At 39.8% G+C, this 21925-nt stretch overlaps 1 protein-coding gene across 1 annotated transcript in view; it reads right to left on the bottom strand.

Annotated features, from left to right (window-relative positions):
• Positions 1-7580: 7580 nt before the first annotated feature.
• Positions 7581-21925, bottom strand: part of msR (myosuppressin receptor) — a gene marked incomplete in the record, with an annotated part of 51499 nt that continues 37154 nt past the window's right edge. Inside the window, 3 exon segments of the mRNA NM_001043464.1 lie at positions 7581-9049; positions 9271-9630; positions 11181-12493. Coding sequence (NP_001036929.1) covers positions 12324-12493 — 170 coding nt within the window.

Consider the following 21925-nt stretch of genomic DNA (forward strand, 5'->3'; position numbering starts at 1 on the left):
CAAATCACGAAAAGCTTTCAGAATGCATCCATGCAGAATAGCAAACCACCAAACTTCAGCTTTGTAATATCCGTGTAGATTACATTGTATTCGTTTCAAACTAAAATCTGACGGGTGTACGTACGTCCTTTGTCATATTTAATAACTATAATTAAGAGTATTCTTAAGAAAATTCTTAAAGTGATTTTTTCGTAAAAGATTTAATTTACTTTTATATCCAGCCACTGTGAGGTGGCCTTTTTAACTAATGATTACAAAAACGTCATCTCGGTGAGTCGTGACCTGACGCCAGGCTTATATCGGTTTTACGTTAAATCGCAATTTACAAATTAAAAAAACATGACCTTTATCTATTCCAAATACTTGATAAGAATAAACAAAGAATGATGTGACATAAGTACTCGTCGCAGCTTAACTAACAACATCAAAGCATAATACATACGTTGTGGACCTCCCAGATTTTCTGTGAAGGACAGCGTTAAACAAGATGAATAAAGACAAGGATTTCGAGGGATAATACTTTGCATGGGTTCAAATAATAATGTCACAAAGTTTATTTGTTTCATCTTTCTTTGGGTTACGATACGCTCAAATAAATACTTTAAGACATTGGTAGATTCGTAAACGTCTCATTTAAATCATAGTCTTTGGAAAGTCCAAAGATATTTTAAAAATCATGAAACATGTAAAAAGAACACTAAAGGCTCTAATCGATAAGCAACACTTTACGACGATAATCATCGACAGATGTCGATAGTAATCGTCGAATCACACTCGACTATAGTCGTTTGTCTGTATCGCCAATGAGTCGCACTCGACTATTATTGGAGGTCATTGGCAACGTTCAAATGATTATGGGCAAAAGTCAAACGCCGCCACTGTTTTCATTTTGAGCAAAATTCGTGTGCATTTATTTTTTTATGTTGTGAATTTTCTTCAGGTTTAAACGTGTAATTAATTCTGACATATTAACAATTTAGTAATTGAGAAAATTGACAAGTGGGTGAAAATGAAATAAAATTCGAGAAGCTACGTTCGGCGTCGTTGTTTCATTTTACCGAATTTCTAGATTTCTACAGGTGCTAATCAGTTAATAAACCACCATTATTACACATTTAAACCCGAAGATACACTGCATTAACAAAATAAAACAAATCACACAACTTCAGTCCTCACGTTCCCGCCAAAAAGTTCCCTATTTACGCCCTCAACTATATATTAATAATTGAAGACTATATAAACCCGAGCCTGACATGAATAGTATCCCAAGAAACCGAATTCAGCCGCCACACTGAAAAATAAATTTCGCACAGACGCACTGTAATATAAATGTAATTTAATTACGAATACTTCAAGACAGAAGTTTGTAAGAGGTTAAATCCACTCAAACGCCTTGTTATCAATAGTAATCATATAAATTTAATTACGAATACTTCAAGACAGAAGTTCGCAAGAGGTTAAATCCACTCAAATGCCTTGTTATCAATAGTAATCATATAAATTTACTGATTATACTAATAATTACTCTGGGTTTTGATTAAATTATTCCTTCATTGAGTGGTTCAGGAACTCATGATAGGTACTTGAGCACTTAGAAAAAAATACTAAGAATAATGAACATGTATGAATGTAAAATGTAGTTAGAATAATACTAATTTAATCTCTGTCATAGTCCGATGAATTGATGAGAATACAGCGGCCTTCTTAATCATTAAGCCCTGAACGCTAACCAATAATTTGAATATATGCATATGATCTAATGTTTCTTATGCAAATTAAGTTGGGGTTGCGAAATCGTCGAAAAATACAAGTTTTCGGATGTGGAGGTAAAACTTTAGTTTTAAAACGACAAAATACAAAACTGTGCTGTTTCATAATCCGTTTTACAACCAGCAGTCTTGTATTACATTTTAGAGGGTGTTACATTAATAAATAAGTCTAGATTATGATTAACTATTATTTAATAGTAAATAAACGCACTTTATTTAACATACCGGAAAGAAATCAAGACAAGAACACGCCGTACCCAGACTCCGCGTGCCAAATATCTTTATCAAAATTACTGACTGCGGCGCGGTATCTAACTTGGACCCCGTCTACAGCAGTCAGTCAACTAATGTAATAGCTAGGCGATTAAATTAGATTACTACCGTCGGATAATGGGAAGAGTAACGGTCACTCGAGAATCCGATTTTGTGATATCCGTACAAACTATTATGTTATGTTTATTAGCTTACGGAAAGCGAACAATCAGTACTTATTCTATTAACGATGTGCGTTTATCACTAACAAACCGCCTACTGCGAGAATTCTTCGCACACATTAGAGTTTTAGGAAACTAAATGCATAGTGGTAGCTCTCCCCTGAGAAGCACGTTAGGTACCGTAAGACTAATAATAACCGACATGTCCACAAGAATATTAACTATATAAAAAAAAACCTGTGGCACTCGGGAACTGCCACGGTAAAGCTATTGCATAGCATTTTTTATCAACTTATGCAATTATAATTAGACAATGATAATTTAATATTAAAACAATAATAAAACAAGACCACGCTATATTAAACATTAATAAGAGCAAAACCTTAACTGTCCCCTTCACACTCATAAGCTAGACCGCGCGAGAGAGAGATGGGCAGACTTTTCATGATGCGCATGCAGTGTGACGTCACGCCACGCGCTTATTCACAAACACTACACAAGCGCAACGTGTGAATGTATTGAACGCGAGCTACATGGTAGGCGGAGTGAGGGGTGTAAGGTTTTTTTCGTTACGGAATTTCATGATTCGGTCGCCGCGCTCAAGGCCTGCGATAAAAGCTATGCAATAGCTTAAAAATTATTGCCTTTTTTAAACGTCGTCACATGACACGTCGTTACTTGCAGTTCAGAATGAGATCATAAAATTTCGCAAATGTGTTAAAAGTTTGAGCGCTCCACAGGGAAAGCCATAAGTTTAATGTATGTATATTACACACTGATTTCAAAGTAGAAGATGGTAAAAACTCCCCTTAACTTAGTTGATACACATATATTGTGGCAGCTAGGTAAGTAGTTAGGTAAACTTGTATGTGGTTTTATTGTGTGATCCTATAGCTTAGTTCCACGTTTGTATTCGTTCGATCCGATCTTACATAACCTACGTTCTTCGTTGCCAGACCACAACTGTAGTCACATGTTTTTACAACACACATCGCGTGGACAAGTATTTCAAAGCTCGGACATCCATTGAAACAGTTTTAGTAACAAAAACGATCGAAAGTTTTATCTGCATACCTAGTAAAATCTGACTCACTATGCTGAATAGTCTTTGATTTAGCTTTGATACAATCGCTACCAAGCTTGACCGCTAGACCAATCTGAATATTTGTTAAAAAAATATTGAAATCGGTCGGTCGAAAGTCTGTGAGGAACATACTACACATTGACTTTTATATATATGTATCTATATATTAATACGTGAAGCAAAAACTTTGTATCCCTTTTTACGAAAATTGCGCGGACGGAGGAGTATGAAATTTTCGACACTTATAAAGAATATAGAGAAGAAGTGCACAATGTTAATATTTTTTTTTAAAATAATGCATTAAAGATACATTAAATCAATAAAGAAAACATTACACACACTACATACCATGTATTTGACGCACAAATGCATGCATACTACTTATTGTCAAACTTTTGTTTTTGACGTCTGTTGTCAAATTGAGAATAGATTAAATATTGTTTGTCTTTGTTAATATTTTTTGTAGTCTAGGCGAAATTTGTGATTATAGAAGTATAAAATACAATCATAATAGTGTACAAACTTACAATTCCAATTAGTTATAGTCGAATTTCGACTACTGCGGGACCTCTAGTATAGATTAATTGTTGTGCAAATTTAAATGCAGCGGTTTGGCTCTGCCCCTGGCTAGCTGAAGTCTATGGGCGACGGTAACCACTCACCATCAGGTGGGCCGTATGCTCGTCTGTCTACAAGGGCAATAAAAAAAAAACTCGTGATATTCTGGAGCTTAAAAAAATTTAACAGGAGTACGATATTTTATTGCATTTCAAACAAAACAAAGTCGTCTCGTTTCTGCTTTGAAAGTTCCGGGAATGGCATTTCCAGTCGTCCCCAGGGAACCGAGCTTGCAACTTAAAGGTAAATAAATCTTATTTTCAGTTTATGAATTTACATTTTGATTTAAATTTACTCCAATATAATCTGAGAGAACGTATACTTGTTCAAATGCTTTACTGGTTTTTTTGATATTTCAAAACATACTCTGGAACTATCATTGTATGAACTTGAATACATTTACAGTATGCACGAAAACAAAAAAAGTCAATGTAAAATTTGTTAATATTTTTTTGTTATTTCAGACTATTTGTTTTCTATAACATTACTAGGTGATGTACCCTTTCGCCTTAGTTAATTATAAGCAACTTTCTAATAATACTCATACTGTCAGTTCACACAACACTATTCAACAATAGTTTACATTATATAGTTGCCGACAATAGTTTACGTGAGTTGAAGTCAGAGGATTGTACAATGAGAAATGTCTGTTCGGATCCGATGTACCCCGTATGTATACCCGAGTGGTCCGTAGCGTCTACGGGCGTAATCCTCTACCTATTGTTACTACATTCCTTTAACTCGTCCGCATTAGCAGTACCCTCTCCTCAATTATCTTCTCTTTTCCAAATTCTCCGCATTACGAACCTACAAGGTTGGATCATGTTACCGTTTTCTACCTTTTTTTCCCTACCTATGCTGATAGCCTTGAGAAGCTATATCAGCTTCGCCCTAACGTGTAGGTGAGCTCACGGGGCTCAAACCGGAGTATTACTAACACCGGCCCTAGCAGGAGCAGTGCTTCGCAGAATCTACCACGGGATCGGAAACGCGACCCACTGAGAAAATCCGGCGCGAAGCTAAGTGGGCTGTGTCTGTGGGTTAATTCGCTCGTGGGCTAATTTCGAGCCCTTCGTCGCAACGACGGGTTCGACGAGGACGGTGAGCGGTGCTTGTGGTACCTAAAAGCACAGTTAATGAATCACGAGGATCCGTAATGACGTAAAAAGCAACCATGCGTTTGGTATATTGGTTATTATTGTTGGTATATTTGATAGACCGAGTGTATTACATTACCATAGAAACTTCAACTTCATATGTCAATATGGTGATATTCGTGTTTTTAGGATTAGTTTTGGATATTATGCATAACGGAGTGAAAATAATATAAAAGTTGGTCTGTTACTGTGTAATCGATCTTCTGTGTGTCAACATCACTATATGAAAGGTTCATGTAAAGTTAGCAATAGAATTAAAGCCTTTCTATGCATTTAAAACAATCAATTAAAATAAAATAACAAGGTTACCTCATTCAATTGTCTGCAATAAAACTGGCTACAATTATTCCACTAGTGCTGTGAAGTTTTTATAGGCAAATGAGTTCTGCTGGGGAACCAAGTATATTTCGATTACGAGAGCTTTATATACCTAACGTACGTAATGTGAGAATGTAAAGATTTAGAATCGTTTTTGCTACTAGTTACGAATAAAAGGCGTTTTACTCAAAGATCTCGTATTTAAATTATCAATACCCTTTTCTTTTTCATCATGAACCCATAGGAAACATAGTAAGTTTTTTGCATATAAACAAAATTTATTTTAATTAAATGATATGGATGGTTTCCTTATTGCATACCTTTATTATACCTTTGCCTGACTTAACCTCAGCATGAGGCTTCAACTTGGTGTTTTGCGGTAGTTCGCCATACATGGTAGGTGATGTACACACTCATGCTGTTTCTGATGTATATGACTTGAAAAAATTAACTGGGGCGTAAAAGTAAAAGTCTCATCTCTTTAGAGAGTTTCTAGTATGAGGTAGAGTATATTTGTAGAAAAAGTATGTAAAGTATGTACAAGTTGCAACCCTGTATGTTAGTGAAATAAATGAAATTAGTATTTTTATTATTATTAATATTAACGTACTTTAATATTTCTTTTGAAGTGCCATCTAATACAATCAAAGCTGAAAGCGAACGATTTTTCTTTATATTTACATTTACAAATTGGTACTATTTGTTATTTAAATTTATTCGCGGTACCGACGTAAACACGTCGAATAAGTGGTGAACTCATCGCTTTTATTTATACTGAAGACGTCGAATCGATTTTTTTTTCTGTGCTCACTGAAATAGAAAAAAGTCAATTTATGTGACTCTACAGACATGAGATCGCTACTTGCGTTCACATAATCCGATGTAACTTAAATAATTGTCGGTCTATATTTCATAGTCTACTTTGGCATCAGAATGTACAACATACACACAAAATTGTTATGTACTTTACCAGAAAACTTGTTTGTATGAAAATAAACAAAATTACTGGAATTCATCGCCCGAATTCGTCGGATCACTCTGATATAAGACGATATAAAAGATTCCTTTATTAATTTCATGCTACGAGAACTAACTTCAGTTAATCAACTCTCATTTATATTAAGGAATACAAATATTATTGAACAACATTATTAAGGAATTCACTCTTTCATAACATTCAATTTTGATCACTTCGTTGATCTAGAATTTCATTACCAAAAACATATTATTATGACATTTAGGATCTGGGCTTAATAGTTTTTGCCATCTAATACTAAACGAAGCCTAGAGTTATTAAGAGTGGATCATGCAGTACTGAATATTTTTTTTTTTTACAATAATGCTTAAGCACTTCGATGTCAACATTACTAAGATATTTTAGTTTCAAAGATAATGGTATGTATGTTGTAAGCCCTTTTTGCTACAAATCAATGTGCAAGTGTTTTGGACATATCGAATAGAACTTGAAGAACCCAGTAAATCCGCGGGTAAATCGAATATAATGGCCGAATAAATTACAAGGGATCGAAGTCCCCTCGACATGAACAACGGCTCATAATTTATATCACAGTACGTCGACATTCTTGGTTTAGACCATTCATTCGTGTACAAGCTTTATCGTACACTATCGACCATATATAGTATTATATTTTTCTCATTCAGAAAATATCACGGCCACAAAAATAAACAAAGCCCTGGTCTGTACGTGATTTTTGTGGTACATTAAATATACCGAAATCTAAAGCAAGAGTAACAGTCTAAAGTGTTTTTGCACTTCAACACCTATTGTTGGCCGCTGAGATGCTCCAAAAACCAATACAAACACATCGAATACAAAATGTGAGTCCTTGAAACCACACAATATTCTCACGAACACTAGTACTGTGGACACATAACATAGAAGCATATAATGTAAAGATGATTATGATATATCTTGCTGCTGAAATACAACACACGCGGGCAAACCCGCCCGTAGCAAAAACAAGGTCAAACACATAATTTATGTTGAACTTGAATTCTTAACTCTAAGGCCTTTTCTTTAGTATCATGTTTTTCCTAAAGTTTTGTAATGCAGGACACGCAGTTGGGCATGGCAATACACGTTGATTTACATGCGACTTTTTTAACAAATTGCAGAGTCAAAACTTTCATTAATTAAGTTTAAACAGGGGAATTTTTGAATTGAAACGTTTTTATTTTTATCATTTATTTATTTATTTATAAAAACACATTTAATAACGTACACAGTATACATTATTTTCCGAATTTTCTACAAATCTACCATTGAATAACATTAACATGACATTCACTTACATAATTCAAAAAAACAAGAGATCTGTCTGTCGTCGATCATATTAAATTACCAACACTAACAGTTAACATTTGTGCACTTACACTAAATATAACAAAATGTAATGTACACCATCTGGACTATTTAATTATGATAGTATCATATTTAACAATATAAATGAGAAATAGCTATTAAGTGTATTTTACTACATTTAACGTTAAGTCAGCTTAAAGTAAAACACTGTGATAAGCATTGCAGAACATCCACAAATAATATATTATTATGCTATCACGCAGAACACAGTAGAAAATTAAATAAATAAATACTATCAAAACTGATATCGCTCAATATTGAGAAATCGTGTTCTCTTTACAATAAACATTTTGAAGTTTTTGTCGTTCGTATTCTATAGATCGTGCGTCATTTATTAGATTAGATTGAAACTTTGTTCAGTTCTTTTGGCATTGCAGGTTTTCAATAGTATACCAATAATGGGCGATCGAGATTTTGGATTTTGGCGATAGTTCCGCCAAATAAATTTCGGAATTTAGCGTTGGCGAAGTGTGACTTAACTATTTCTGTATAAAACACGTACCACTCAGTATATCTAGTTGTATTCAGTTCAATTATATTGCTGCAGTAAAACCAATTAACTCAACAGAAACTAGATCTGCGCGTTAACTCGAGAACAATGAAAACTAACGCCTCTGATTAATTAATTGGTGCACCTGTAACAAGTTAATTATTTATGGTACATACTGTCTACAAAAATTTAACCCTTTAAAATACATAATATTAATTAATAATCCGCAATATTTGCCATATTATCTAGCTGAGGGCAGAGTGTGTGAAATATATATTAGATAAACAATTCTTGGCGGACTGTGAGAGCCTGTTATGGACAATCTTATTTTATAAAATTCTTCTCACTTAAATAGAAACTGTACAAAAGGCATACGACAGCGCGAACGTTGACTGGCTCGATGACTTTATCAAAAGAATACTGACATCCAATTTTTCTAAAAATAATGTCATAAGCACTCCATCACGCTACTTCGTCCCGTAAACGATGAAGCATTATGAGAGATGGAGCCTTAGGATAAAGAAAATGTGTTTTTTATTAAAAATGTGATTAAATTACCTGACGACCGATATATAGCTTATAAGCTACACAGGGTATCATGATTTTATTTTTACTAAACCATAAACATTTACTCCAAAATTGGATGGGATAGCTATTATACAATATATCTAGTTGAGACTTAGGCCTATTATTTCAAGGTGGATGACGGCATTCTTATTGTGATGCCAATGGGCACCGGTAAACACTTAACACCAGAAGGGTCGTGAGCTCACTTGCTCCTATATGTGTTACAATGTTAAAAAAAATATTGAATTGTGCGTACAACTTCTTTAAACGTTAAAAATACACTCAGACTCATTTTCGCAAAGGTGCCAAAGGAATTCTAACTTTAAAAAAAATCTACAAGAACACTTATTTACCTCACTTTAGTGAAATATATTACATATTCTGCGGGTAGAATGTTTAAATGTAGCCTTATTTGAAACGTTATCTTTGTTCCTGTAGATAATAAGACAAATTTCCGGTTTACTAGATATGCGGCCATCGAAACCCAGAGATATCACAACCTGAATACCACCATCCACTTTGAAGTCCATTAAGGGCTTTATCGTACTCCTGCTACAAATAAAAAACATACAAGCAAAAGCTATTTAATTACTTTCTTGGGCAAATCATAGTAGTGGACATATATATCATAGTTACAATTAATTTCGTGCTAGATACTACTACTATCAAATTTCACTAATCGTCTCTCATAGATATGTACCCGCATATATACAATAATAAAATAATTTTACAACTAAATCATTCGCCTATACACATAATCTACCAACAAAGATTACTGTACTTATGTATATATCATATTACTAATAATATATCCGTGGTGAACTGCAAAATGTTCCGATAAATACTGGTGTAGTAAGGGAAATAAGTATGCAAGAAGTACGAAAGGCTGTACAAGATATGAAGAATGGAAAATCTACTGGACCAGATGGTATTCCAATAGAAGTGTGGAAGTTTCTGAAAGCGGATGGATGCACGTGGCTGACTTTATTCTTCAATAAATTGTTTCAAGAAGAGGCCATGCCTGACGAGTGGTGCAAAAGTTCACTCGTGCCTGTATTTAAGAGCAAAGGTGACATACAGGTATGCGACAATTATAGAGGAATAAAGCTCATGTCACATAGTATGAAAGCTTGGGAGAAAGTGATAGCGAGAAGAATGAGAGATGAGAGTGAGGTATCACAGAACCAATTCGGGTTCATGCCGGGACGCAGTACAACGGACGCCATTTTTTCCCTGCGCCAATTGTGCGAAAAATATCGCCGTGCAAGTAAAAATGTGCACATGGTGTTTGTTGATTTAGAAAAAGCGTATGATAGGGTTCCCCGTGAGGTTTTGTGGTGGAGCATGAAAGTGAAAGGAGTGCCAGGGAAATACCAACGGCTTGTTCGAGCTATGTACGGTAGAGCTAGTACGTACGTACGCTCCGCAGCTGGCGATAGCGACGAGTTCAGTGTGACGGTAGGCTTACACCAGGGATCAGCTTTAAGCCCTTACCTGTTCATCCTAATAATGGATGCCCTAACATCGGACATACAGGAAGAGGCGCCTTGGTGTATGCTGTTCGCCGACGACATTGTTCTCGTTGGAGAGGAAGGGCCTGAGATACAGAGGAGATTGGCAAAATGGAAAGAAAGGTTGGAAAACGTGGGTTTGAAGATCAGTCGAACAAAAACCAAGCACATGTTTTGTGATTTTGGTGGTTCTTCAGACTTCACGCCAATCGCCTTAGATGGTGTATCCCTGCCAGTCTGCTCCGACTTCAAGTACCTCGGCTCTATACTCCAGAACGACGGCAACATAGACCGGGACGTCACAAATAGAATAAACGCTGGTTGGATGAAATGGCGACAGGTCTCTGCAACAGCATGCGATCGTAGAATGCACCTTCAGCTCAAGGGCAAAATTTACAAAACGATCATTAGACCTGTCGTGCTGTATGGATCTGAGTGTTGGGCGACGAAAGTTAAGCATGAAAGAGGAGTGCATGCGGCAGAGATGCGAATGTTGAGATGGATGTGTGGAGTAACAAGAATGGATAAGATAAAGAATGAGTACATCAGAGGAAGTGTGAAAGTGGCCCCGGTAAACAACAAATTAAGGAGCGGACGGTTAGCGTGGTATGGACATGTGATGCGTAGAGAGAAGATGCATGTGACTAGGAGATGTATGGAAATGGTAGTGCAAGGTAGAGGGGGAAGAGGTCGACCGAAGAAGACATGGATGGAGTGTGTGAATGACAATATGAGAGAGAGAGGAGTGAGTGTTGAGATGACGGCTGATAGAAGAGAATGGAAGAGAAAAATTAGCTGTGCCGACCCCACATAGTGGGATAAGGTGGAGAAAAAGAAGACTAATAATATATCCGTATGTTTCCTTAACGCTAAAAATATATATTATTTAAAGTAGATACTTAACGCTGGCTGGAACAATAAGATTTTTATGTATTAAATATATATTTTCGACGAAATAAAATTTATAGCAAATCGATTTTATGATTATAAAATTAATAAAGGAATATTAATATTTAACGGAGGCTTTGGTTGGTTAGTGCAATATTAATTATATTATTTTCGTACGGTTTTAGAATATACTTAAAAATCCAAGAACGTGACTAGAATGACAATGCTTCTTGTTCAAGTCGAGTGATTTTATAACATAGTGATATATTTTTACTTGAGATACACTCAGCCATTATTAGTTTAAACATAATATTACGTACAATAGCATGCACGTACCTACGAGTTTATAGCACCAACGAATTGGCTTCGTCTTTTACATTCAAAATGTAAATTCGAATTCAATAAATTTCGTTTTTCTTGATTTAGTATTTTTAAAAACATGATATCATCCAGTAACATATTATTTCAAAAGAAAACACATAAAAAAGCTTCAATGGCAAGGAAATACAGTACTCAAAGCGCTCGAAGAGATCTGAGATCCAAATTAATAGCCTATGTCCGTAGCTAACATTGACAAACAGCTAAACATTCTAAAAATTTTCGAATGCAAAAATATATTTTATTTACGATATCATAAATCACCATAGAAACTTTTACTCTCTCCAAAATATAATACAAACAGATAACGGGCGTTACGTTGTATAAATGATAAGCTGTGACAATCGAATGGATGGAGTGTAACAAAAGGATTGAATCTGTTTTCTAAAAAAAATCTGAAATTTATTGCTTATTAAAAAATCCGTAAATATATATCGTGGTTGTTTTTATTACACAAATAAATCAAAATACCAATTATTATCACAATACACCAGTAAATTAAGTTACGAATACTCACCCAGTTACTTAATAACAATTTTATGACCACAAGGGCTGAGACTTTATATCTTAACATAAACTTACACGAAGTTTTGGTCTAATATTCCAAAGTAATGTACAATTTTCTTTTAAAATTTCTCTAAACGAAATCTCAATATTTCGACATGCTTATTATCGTTCTATTTAGAGCTGTGTCACTGAGGCCATAGATTTGGCCACAGCCTTTCGCTACGAAACAGTGACTGTTGTCAGTGGCTCCCTCTCCCTCTGCCTTTGTGGAAGTGGCAGGACCTTTCGCGCCAGTCTCGTGAACGTGGTCCGGAATTGTCGGCTCATGCTGCAGTACAAAACGAAATTCACTGCCGACCCCACAAGCGCCATCAGATCCATTACTTCACCTAAACAAAATCATCATGGTTACTTTCATATTACGAATTTCTTTTAATGTCTTTCACCCTGATCTTTATATTAAAGGCTTGACCCCAATCTTCCGTTTCTACATTTGGAATTTGAAAACTTTAGAATCTAGTCAGAACAGATATCAGATCAATATCCCGGCGCGATGAATATTTTATTATCATCTTCACTATAAATATCTAGTTTCGTTTCTATTGCAAAAGTTCGAATTAAAATATGGCGAATGTTTAACTTGGACACCAATTTCGTAATGTAGCTGAGTTAATAATGATCCTTAACATCACATTACATCCATGTACCTGAAGAGGCTTATAAATATGTCACTAGATTTTGATGCGAGCCTCGTAGCGATAGTTCGGACACTTGGCATGTACAATGGTGTTATCCAATGACAAATTATGTTATAAGACTTTCTGTAGTCAAACAGGTGAATTTGTTATTACCGTAGTTTTATTTACTAGTATTAGTAGATATTATATCTGTGGGGCACTAAAGTACTGGAGTGGAGATCTCGTACTGGACGTCGTAACGTGAGCAGATAGCCAACGAGGTGTCCGATGACCTAGTCAAAGTGGTTGGTAGAGACTGGATGAGAAAGGCAAGAGACCGAAGAGAATGGGGTGCATTCGAAGAGACCTACACTCAGCATTGGGTGGACACGGGCTGAAGAAAAGAGAGTTTTATTTAATATGATAAATAGTAAAAAGCGGCCTAATCATAAGGTACATTGCGAGCCTCATTAGAACAATGACCTATAGTAATCAGTGATAAACTGATATGGTGTTATTAAAACTAAAACACTTAATCGAAAACTTAATCAAATACATTTTTTTGAAGACAACTTTTTTGACGTACATATACGTCATATAAATATAGTAAGTACGTTTTGTGTCTAACATAACAATCCTTATTTCTTAAAAGTATTTATATTTTACAAATATTAAAAAAAAAAGTCAAAAATTGTGAAAAGATTGGAGTGGCGTACTGTAAATGGATAGACGAGCAATGGCTTCTTTGGTAACACACTTCAGTCTGAAGGGTAGGGCAGCCGTTGTGACTATACTGAGATTACTAGTGGTAGGACCTCTTTTGAGTACGCACGGGTAGGTACCACCGCCCTGCCTATTTCTGCCGTGAAGCAGTAATGCGTTTCGGTCTGAAGGGTAGGGCAGCCGTTGTAACTATACTGAGATCTTAGAACTTATATTTTAAGGTGAGCGGCGCATTTACGTTGTAGATATCCATGGGCTCCAGTAACCACATAACACCAGGTGGGCTGTGAGCTCGTCCACCCAACTAAGCGATAAAAAAAACATATTTTTTAAGAACTCGATTTAAGGTATCGAATTTTTTTTCGGATAAAAGGATTCCTTCTGGGACTGAGGTGTTTTCAGCTTCACCCTTCACGGGTAGGCGAGCTCGCGAGCTCATCCAAAAAGAAGGGATGTTTTATTAATAGCTGCACAAGGATCTCCCCGCAAGAGACCTAACAGCTCAAAGGTAGTTGATTCGCGATTGTATCTATCACCTAGTCGGAATCAAGACATTATGTTGTTCATCAGCTCTGGTTTAACACCAGTCGGGCTGTGAATTCGTCCACATATTTAAAATTTTCATCCGATAAAATGTAATCCAAACTTATCTTATCAAGGCTATCTCGGATGTTTCTGAAATGTTTTCAACAGAATGCAGATGTACTGCCCACACAAACACCTAAATCGTTTATTTATAAAATAATACATTAACAGATACACATAACACTTTTGTATATGCTAGTACTTGCATAAATAGCGACCCAATTAATTAACTCGCTAACTCATTCCGATAGAGGCACCCGTCACGCGCGGACGTGCTCATCGACCACTCGATCGCCCGGCCTTTGTTCGCCCGGCTTTTGTTAGCCCGGCCATTGTTCGCGCGGCCTGTGTTCGTGGTACATCTGCCGACCAAGTGTTGTTCCTGGAAGTTTTTATTTGTTTGGTTTCCTTTTGTTATTTCTGTGTTCGTGGTACATCTGCCGACAAACTGTCTTCCTGGAAGTGTTTAATTGTTTTGTTTCTTTTTGTTATTTCCGTTTTGTTGTGATTTTTCTTTGTCCTGCAGTAATCGTGCCGCATCGCCACCTGTGTTCAATAGAACCGCTCAGGTCCGAGAAGTTGGGGCCTCGCCGCAAGGCGAGTGTTTTCTAAGACCCAGGGTAGCCCCACCTGGGCACGTAGACATCATGGACGCTGTATTTGCGGAATTTCTCCGGCTTCGCTACCCAAAGCTCACTTCCGAGTTTCAGGCCTTCAAGGCCGATCACACTGCGAGCCCTCTCGTGGACTCCACCGAGCTCGCTGCTCCTGCGTCGCCTGTACCTGCGTGCAAAGCTTCTGCATCGAGCACCGCAGCCTCCGTCGTGCCTGCCGTTCCCGCGTCGCCTATACTGGCGAGTAAAACTGCTGCGTCGTCCGCCGTGGTCGCCGTTCCAGCAGCGCGATCATCCGCGGCCTCCGTCGCGCCGTCCAAAACACCTACTCGTAGGTCACCTGCGCCCGCCTCCTCGTCCTCCGACTCTGACTCGGAGATGGAGGTCGACCTCGCTCCCGCCTCATCGACGGATGGATTCACCCTGGTGCAAAAGGGTAAGAAGCGTGCCGCGGAGTCTCGAGCTCCCGCGGCCGCTAAAATTAGCAAAGCCGCGAACGCGTCGCGCCCCCGCCCTCAGACTCCCGTTGCGCCTCCAGCCCGTGCCACTCCGTCGCCGCGTCCGGTGGCACAAAACAAAGCCCAGACCCCTCCCCCGGTAATCCTTCAAGAGAAGGCAGCTTGGGAACGAGTTTCCCTGGCCCTTAAGGCCAAAAATATCAATTTTACGAATGCCCGTAACCTCGCGAACGGCATTCAAATTAAGGTTCGAACATCCGACGACCATAGGGCCCTCTCTTCTTACCTCCGTAAGGAGCGTATAAGTTTCCACACATATACGCTCCAGGAGGAGCGCGAACTCCGTGCCGTTATACGTGGCATCCCTAAAGAGTTGGATGCCGAGCTCGTCAAGGCCGACCTTCTCGAACAAGGCCTACCGGTTAACTCCGTACACCGCATGCACACAGGCCGCGGAAGGGAGCCATATAATATGGTTCTCGTCGCCCTCCAGCCTACCCCCGAGGGTAAGCAAATATTCAACATCCGAACGGTCTGTAACCTTTCCGGGATCGCAGTCGAAACCCCACACAAGAAAGGCACACCTAGCCAGTGCCATAACTGCCAATTATACGGGCATTCTTCCCGTAACTGTCACGCGCGCCCCCGATGCGTCAAGTGCTTAGGCGATCACGCCACGGCCCTATGCACTCGCGATCAAAAAACCGCGACGGAACCGCCTAGCTGCGTCCTGTGTCGAACACAGGGTCACCCCGCAAATTACCGCGGATGCCCCCGAGCCCCGAAAATAAATCGCCGCGTCGCCCGCCAAAACCGCCTCCGAGCTTCCGGCCCAGACATCAAAGCCTCGGCACCCTCTGTGTCGCAGGCTAAGCCAGCGTTCGTTCCGGCGCCGGTGCCCAGTGTCTCGGCCTGGGCGAAACCGCTGCCGTACATGAACACGGCTACAACTCCCTCCTCCGCGATTCGTCCCGCCCCCGCGACTCGTCCCTCTCCCGCGACTTGCCCTCCGACCGCGTCCGACAATCTCGCTTTAGCGATCGACTTCTTTCAGTCGATCAACTTTGAGCGCGTTAACGCTTTGGGCGACGCCATTCGCTCTGCCTCCACTGCACAACACTTTATCGCCGTTGTGCAAGAATACGCCGACGTATACGCGTCATTAAATACGTACGTCCTCCCCTCACTCCGCCGGTAATCAATGGCGTATATAAATAGAATAAAGCCCCTATCCGTAACGATAGGATTTTTTAACGCTTACGGTCTCGCAAATCAGCGTGATCAGGTTTCTGACTTTTTGCGTGACCATCAAATTGATATCTTTTTAGTGCAGGAGACCCTACTTAAGCCCGCGCGCCGTGACCCTAAAATCGCGAACTATAACATGGTCAGGAACGACAGGCTCTCTGCTCGTGGTGGTGGTACCGTCATTTACTATAGAAGAGCCCTGCATTGCGTCCCACTCGATCCTCCCGCGCTCGCTAATATCGAAGCATCAGTGTGCCGAATCTCACTGACGGGACACGCGCCGATCGTTATCGCGTCCGTTTATCTTCCACCGGATAAGATCGTTCTAAGCAGTGATATCGAGGCGCTGCTCGGCATGGGGAGCTCTGTCATTCTGGCGGGCGACCTAAATTGTAAACACATCAGGTGGAACTCACACACCACAACCCCGAATGGCAGGCGGCTTGACGCGTTAGTCGATAATCTCGCCTTCGATATCGTCGCTCCGCTAATCCCGACTCACTACCCGCTAAATATCGCGCATCGCCCGGATATACTCGACATAGCGTTATTAAAAAACGTAACTCTGCGCTTACACTCGATCGAAGTAGTTTCAGAGTTAGATTCAGACCACCGTCCCGTTGTTATGAAGCTCGGTCGCGCTCCCGATTCCGTTCCCGTCACGAGGACTGTGGTGGATTGGCACACGCTGGGCATCAGCCTGGCTGAATCTGATCCACCATCGCTACCGTTTAGCCCGGACTCTACCCCGTCTCCTCAGGATACCGCTGAAGCCATAGACATCTTAACGTCACACATCACCTCGACATTAGATAGGTCATCGAAACAAGTTGTAGCGGAGGACTTCCTTCACCGCTTCAAATTGTCCGACGATATTAGGGAACTCCTTAGAGCTAAGAACGCCTCGATACGCGCCTACGACAGGTATCCTACCGCGGAAAATCGTATTCGAATGCGTGCCCTACAACGCGACGTAAAGTCTCGCATCGCCGAAGTCCGAGATGCCAGATGGTCTGATTTCTTAGAAGGACTCGCGCCCTCCCAAAGGTCTTACTACCGCTTAGCTCGTACTCTCAAATCGGATACGGTAGTAACTATGCCCCCCCTCGTAGGCCCCTCAGGCCGACTCACGGCGTTCGATGATGACGAAAAAGCAGAGCTGCTGGCCGATACATTGCAAACCCAGTGCACGCCCAGCACTCAAGCCGTGGACCCTGTGCATGTAGAATTAGTAGACAGTGAGGTAGAACGCAGAGCCTCCTTGCCACCCTCTGATGTGTTACCACCCGTCACCCCGATGGAAGTTAAAGACTTGATCAAAGACCTACGTCCTCGCAAGGCTCCCGGTTCCGACGGTATATCCAACCGCGTTATTAAACTTCTACCCGTCCAACTCATCGTGATGTTGGCATCTATTTTCAATGCCGCTATGGCGAACTGTATCTTTCCCGCGGTGTGGAAAGAAGCGGACGTTATCGGCATACATAAACCCGGTAAACCAAAAAATCATCCGACGAGCTACCGCCCGATTAGCCTCCTCATGTCTCTAGGCAAACTGTATGAGCGTCTGCTCTACAAACGCCTCAGAGACTTCGTCTCATCCAAGGGCATTCTCATCGATGAACAATTCGGATTCCGTACAAATCACTCATGCGTTCAACAGGTGCACCGCCTCACGGAGCACATTCTTGTGGGGCTTAATCGACCAAAACCGTTATACACGGGAGCTCTCTTCTTCGACGTCGCAAAAGCGTTCGACAAAGTCTGGCACAACGGTTTGATTTTCAAACTATTCAACATGGGTGTGCCGGATAGTCTCGTGCTCATCATACGGGACTTCTTGTCGAACCGCTCTTTTCGATATCGAGTCGAGGGAACCCGCTCCTCCCCACGACCTCTCACAGCTGGAGTCCCGCAAGGCTCTGTCCTCTCACCCCTCCTATTTAGCTTATTCGTTAACGATATTCCCCGGTCGCCGCCGACCCATTTAGCTTTATTCGCCGACGACACGACTGTTTACTATTCCAGTAGAAACAAGTCCCTAATCGCGAAGAAGCTTCAGAGCGCAGCCCTAGCCCTAGGACAGTGGTTCCGAAAATGGCGCATAGACATCAACCCAGCGAAAAGTACTGCGGTGCTATTTCAGAGGGGAAGCTCCACACGGATTTCCTCCCGTATTAGGAGGAGGAATCTCACACCCCCGATTACTCTCTTTAGTCAATCCATACCCTGGGCCAGGAAGGTCAAGTACCTGGGCGTTACCCTGGATGCATCGATGACATTCCGCCCGCATATAAAATCAGTCCGTGACCGTGCCGCGTTTATTCTCGGTAGACTCTACCCCATGATTTGTAAGCGGAGTAAAATGTCCCTTCGGAACAAGGTGACACTTTACAAAACTTGCATAAGGCCCGTCATGACTTACGCGAGTGTGGTGTTCGCTCACGCGGCTCGCACGCACATAGACACCCTTCAATCTCTACAATCCCGCTTTTGCAGGTTAGCCGTCGGAGCTCCGTGGTTCGTGAGGAACGTTGACCTACACGACGACCTGGGCCTCGAATCTATACAGAAATACATGAAGTCAGCGTCGGAACGGTACTTCGATAAGGCTATGCGTCATGATAATCGCCTTATCGTAGCCGCCGCTGACTACTCCCCGAATCCTGATCATGCAGGAGCCAGTCACCGTCGACGCCCTAGACACGTCCTTACGGATCCATCAGATCCAATAACCTTCGCACTAGACGCCTTCAGCTCTAGGAGCAGGCTTAGGGACCTCGGTAACAGTACTCGTCGAACTCGACAAAGAGTTCGCCGTGCAACCTAACCCATGAATCAGCTCGCTGAGTTTCTCGCCGGATCTTCTCAGCGGGTCGCGATTCCGATCCGGTAGTAGATTCATTCGCGAAGCAGCTGCTCTTGAGCTGTTAGGTCTCCTTCGGAGGCGCTCGGGTAGCTGTTAGCAAATCCCACCCCTCCTGGCTGAGCCTTTGCTCGCCCACCTGTCCTGGTGAAACTGGAAAGGCCTCCGGGCCACCAGTAATCCTTCAATCATAAAAAAAAAAAAAAAAAAAAAAAAAAAAATAACTCGCTAACAAGTCGCTTTAAAAACTTGCGTATTTTTGTTACACAAATAGAAAGAAATTAAATTTAAATTTATTTAATGTTCAATTACTTTGACTCCAGTATTAAAAAAATGACGTGTGTTCCTATTAAACTTAATTAATTTCAAAGGGGGAATCCTCATATCGTCGAGTATGAATATTAAAACTTGAAACTAAATTAGCTCTTGAAATAAACATTTTAAGTTGATCAATAACTACAATTTAGTGTCTGGCTCGGCTTTTGCGAGTCGTACACTGTTATGGTTTTATCTCGCGCTTATTATTTTCGATTTATTATTATATTATAATTGACGGATAGACGTCAATTCCAATACTCGACATTGTCACAATCATCTTAGCGGGCCGTGACTAAACCGAAAATTTAATTTTAGTATAAATTATAATAAAATTTATTTAATAGGATTATTTTTTTGAAACGTAAAAAATACAGAATTTGTCAACTAACCATCGAGTTGAGAGATTTAGATTCTTTTGTCTCTTCATAGGCTTGTTAATTCATTTACATGGCCTTTTTAAGGACAATATATCAAATTCGCATTTTAGAAAAATGTAAGACGTGCGATTAAATATTCTCAAAATTTTAATTTAATGTTAAAAATAAAATAAAACCGTCTTTCTAATTCATCCGTACCGTAAATTTTCATGTAAAATAAAATAAAAAAATTTGTATTTTGCTATGAACAGAACAATTAAGAATACTTAAAACACTATTCAACCAGTAGTCGCAAAACAACGAACATTTTGTGTATTAAATTTTCTTGTTAGTTTTTGACATATTTTTTTGTAAGGATCAGAACCAAATTGTTTTCATTTTTTTAAGCCGTGAAGCTTGTCGTAAACTTCATAATAAAATAAAATATTTGAGTAAACGTTGGGAAAAGGCTAGATAATGTAGCGTTTTTTTCTTTGCCTATATCTATATTGTTTTTGTACTATTCATTATAGCATATACGAGTAGCCCACCCGTATTTTGTGGCATAAAATCATTTAATGCTGCATTAGCACAAGTGATGATGACAGTGCAATCCAATTACGTGCGATCTCAGTGAGCTGTTTTAATTTATATTAATGAATTGATGTGATTCCAGGTCATCTGACACTAGGAAGTTACCGTCTATGGGATAAATCAATGTGGATACTGCCCGCCCACCTTAAGACATGAGGTCGGTGTTTCCAAAAAATGGACAAATACTACGCTAATTATTTAAAATGTTACCAATTTTATTTATTTTATGTGATGTTCCTGAATCCCAGTAAGTCACGGACGTGACGAAATTCAACTACTTTCATCGTTCTCAAACTAAGACCACTCTGATTTGCCAATCCCAGCCGTGCCGCTCACAAAATGGGTTGATATCAGGCAGGCGGCCGGTTAAAAAACATACTCAAACCAGACTACAAGATAAATACTTGTGAATACATCACCTAGGTGGTGGTGGACTTTAAGTAGTAGTAATTTTATTTTTCCAACTGGAAAGGCAAAGGTGTCATACCATAAGATGAGATGATTTTTATTTTTTTTATGGCTTAGATGTGTGGACGAGCTCACAGCCCACCTGGTATTAAGTGGCTACTGGAGCCCATAGACATCCACAACGTAAATGCGCCACCCACCTTGAAATATAATTTCTAAGGTCTCAAGTATAGTTACAACGGCTGTCCCACCCTTCAAACCGAAACGCATTACTGCTTCACGGCAGACTTACGTCCACCCGCGCGGACTTATAAGGTCCTACCACCAAATATGGAATGAAATATAATCTCAGTAAAATGGTGGTCATTTACTAAAACTTTTTCCATGGACTTTTTGGAGGATCCCGAGAAATTACGTAGTTGACTATAACTATCTTTTTTTAAAAGGCATGTTTTATTAACCACAGATCTAACAAAAAGTCGAGATCCTTTTTTTGCTCCAATTGGTAATTGGAATTGGTAAAGGAGATATTTTACTCTGCTCGTTCGACTATAAACGGAACGTACATTTGCCGACTCACTTGAGAGCCTTGAGAGTCAAGATTACCTTATTTATCGAACCAGTGGCTTAGTAAACTCTCACTGGGCCACATACTTATCTGTATCCTGAATTAATAATTACCAGTAGTGTTATACTCATAGGCTCTTTGTAAAACAAAGACAGGTTTTAGCAACAACTGATAATAATTTATCCATAACTTACCTTACCTTCTGAGGTAAAGCCAAGTTTTTAATATATTCTATTTTTAACTAAATACAGTGCAGTGACACAGAGAAATATAGGCAGAGAAGCGACGCTTTTGAAATGTGGTGCTGGCGACGTATGCTACGAATACCATGGACAGCCCGCCGCACCAATATCTCTATTCTCAAGCAGTTCAAAATAGAAAAGACTCTATCCACATCCTGCCTACA

Source organism: Bombyx mori, chromosome 10 (assembly GCF_030269925.1).
Source record: "Bombyx mori chromosome 10, ASM3026992v2".
NCBI classification, from domain to species: Eukaryota; Metazoa; Arthropoda; class Insecta; order Lepidoptera; family Bombycidae; genus Bombyx; species Bombyx mori.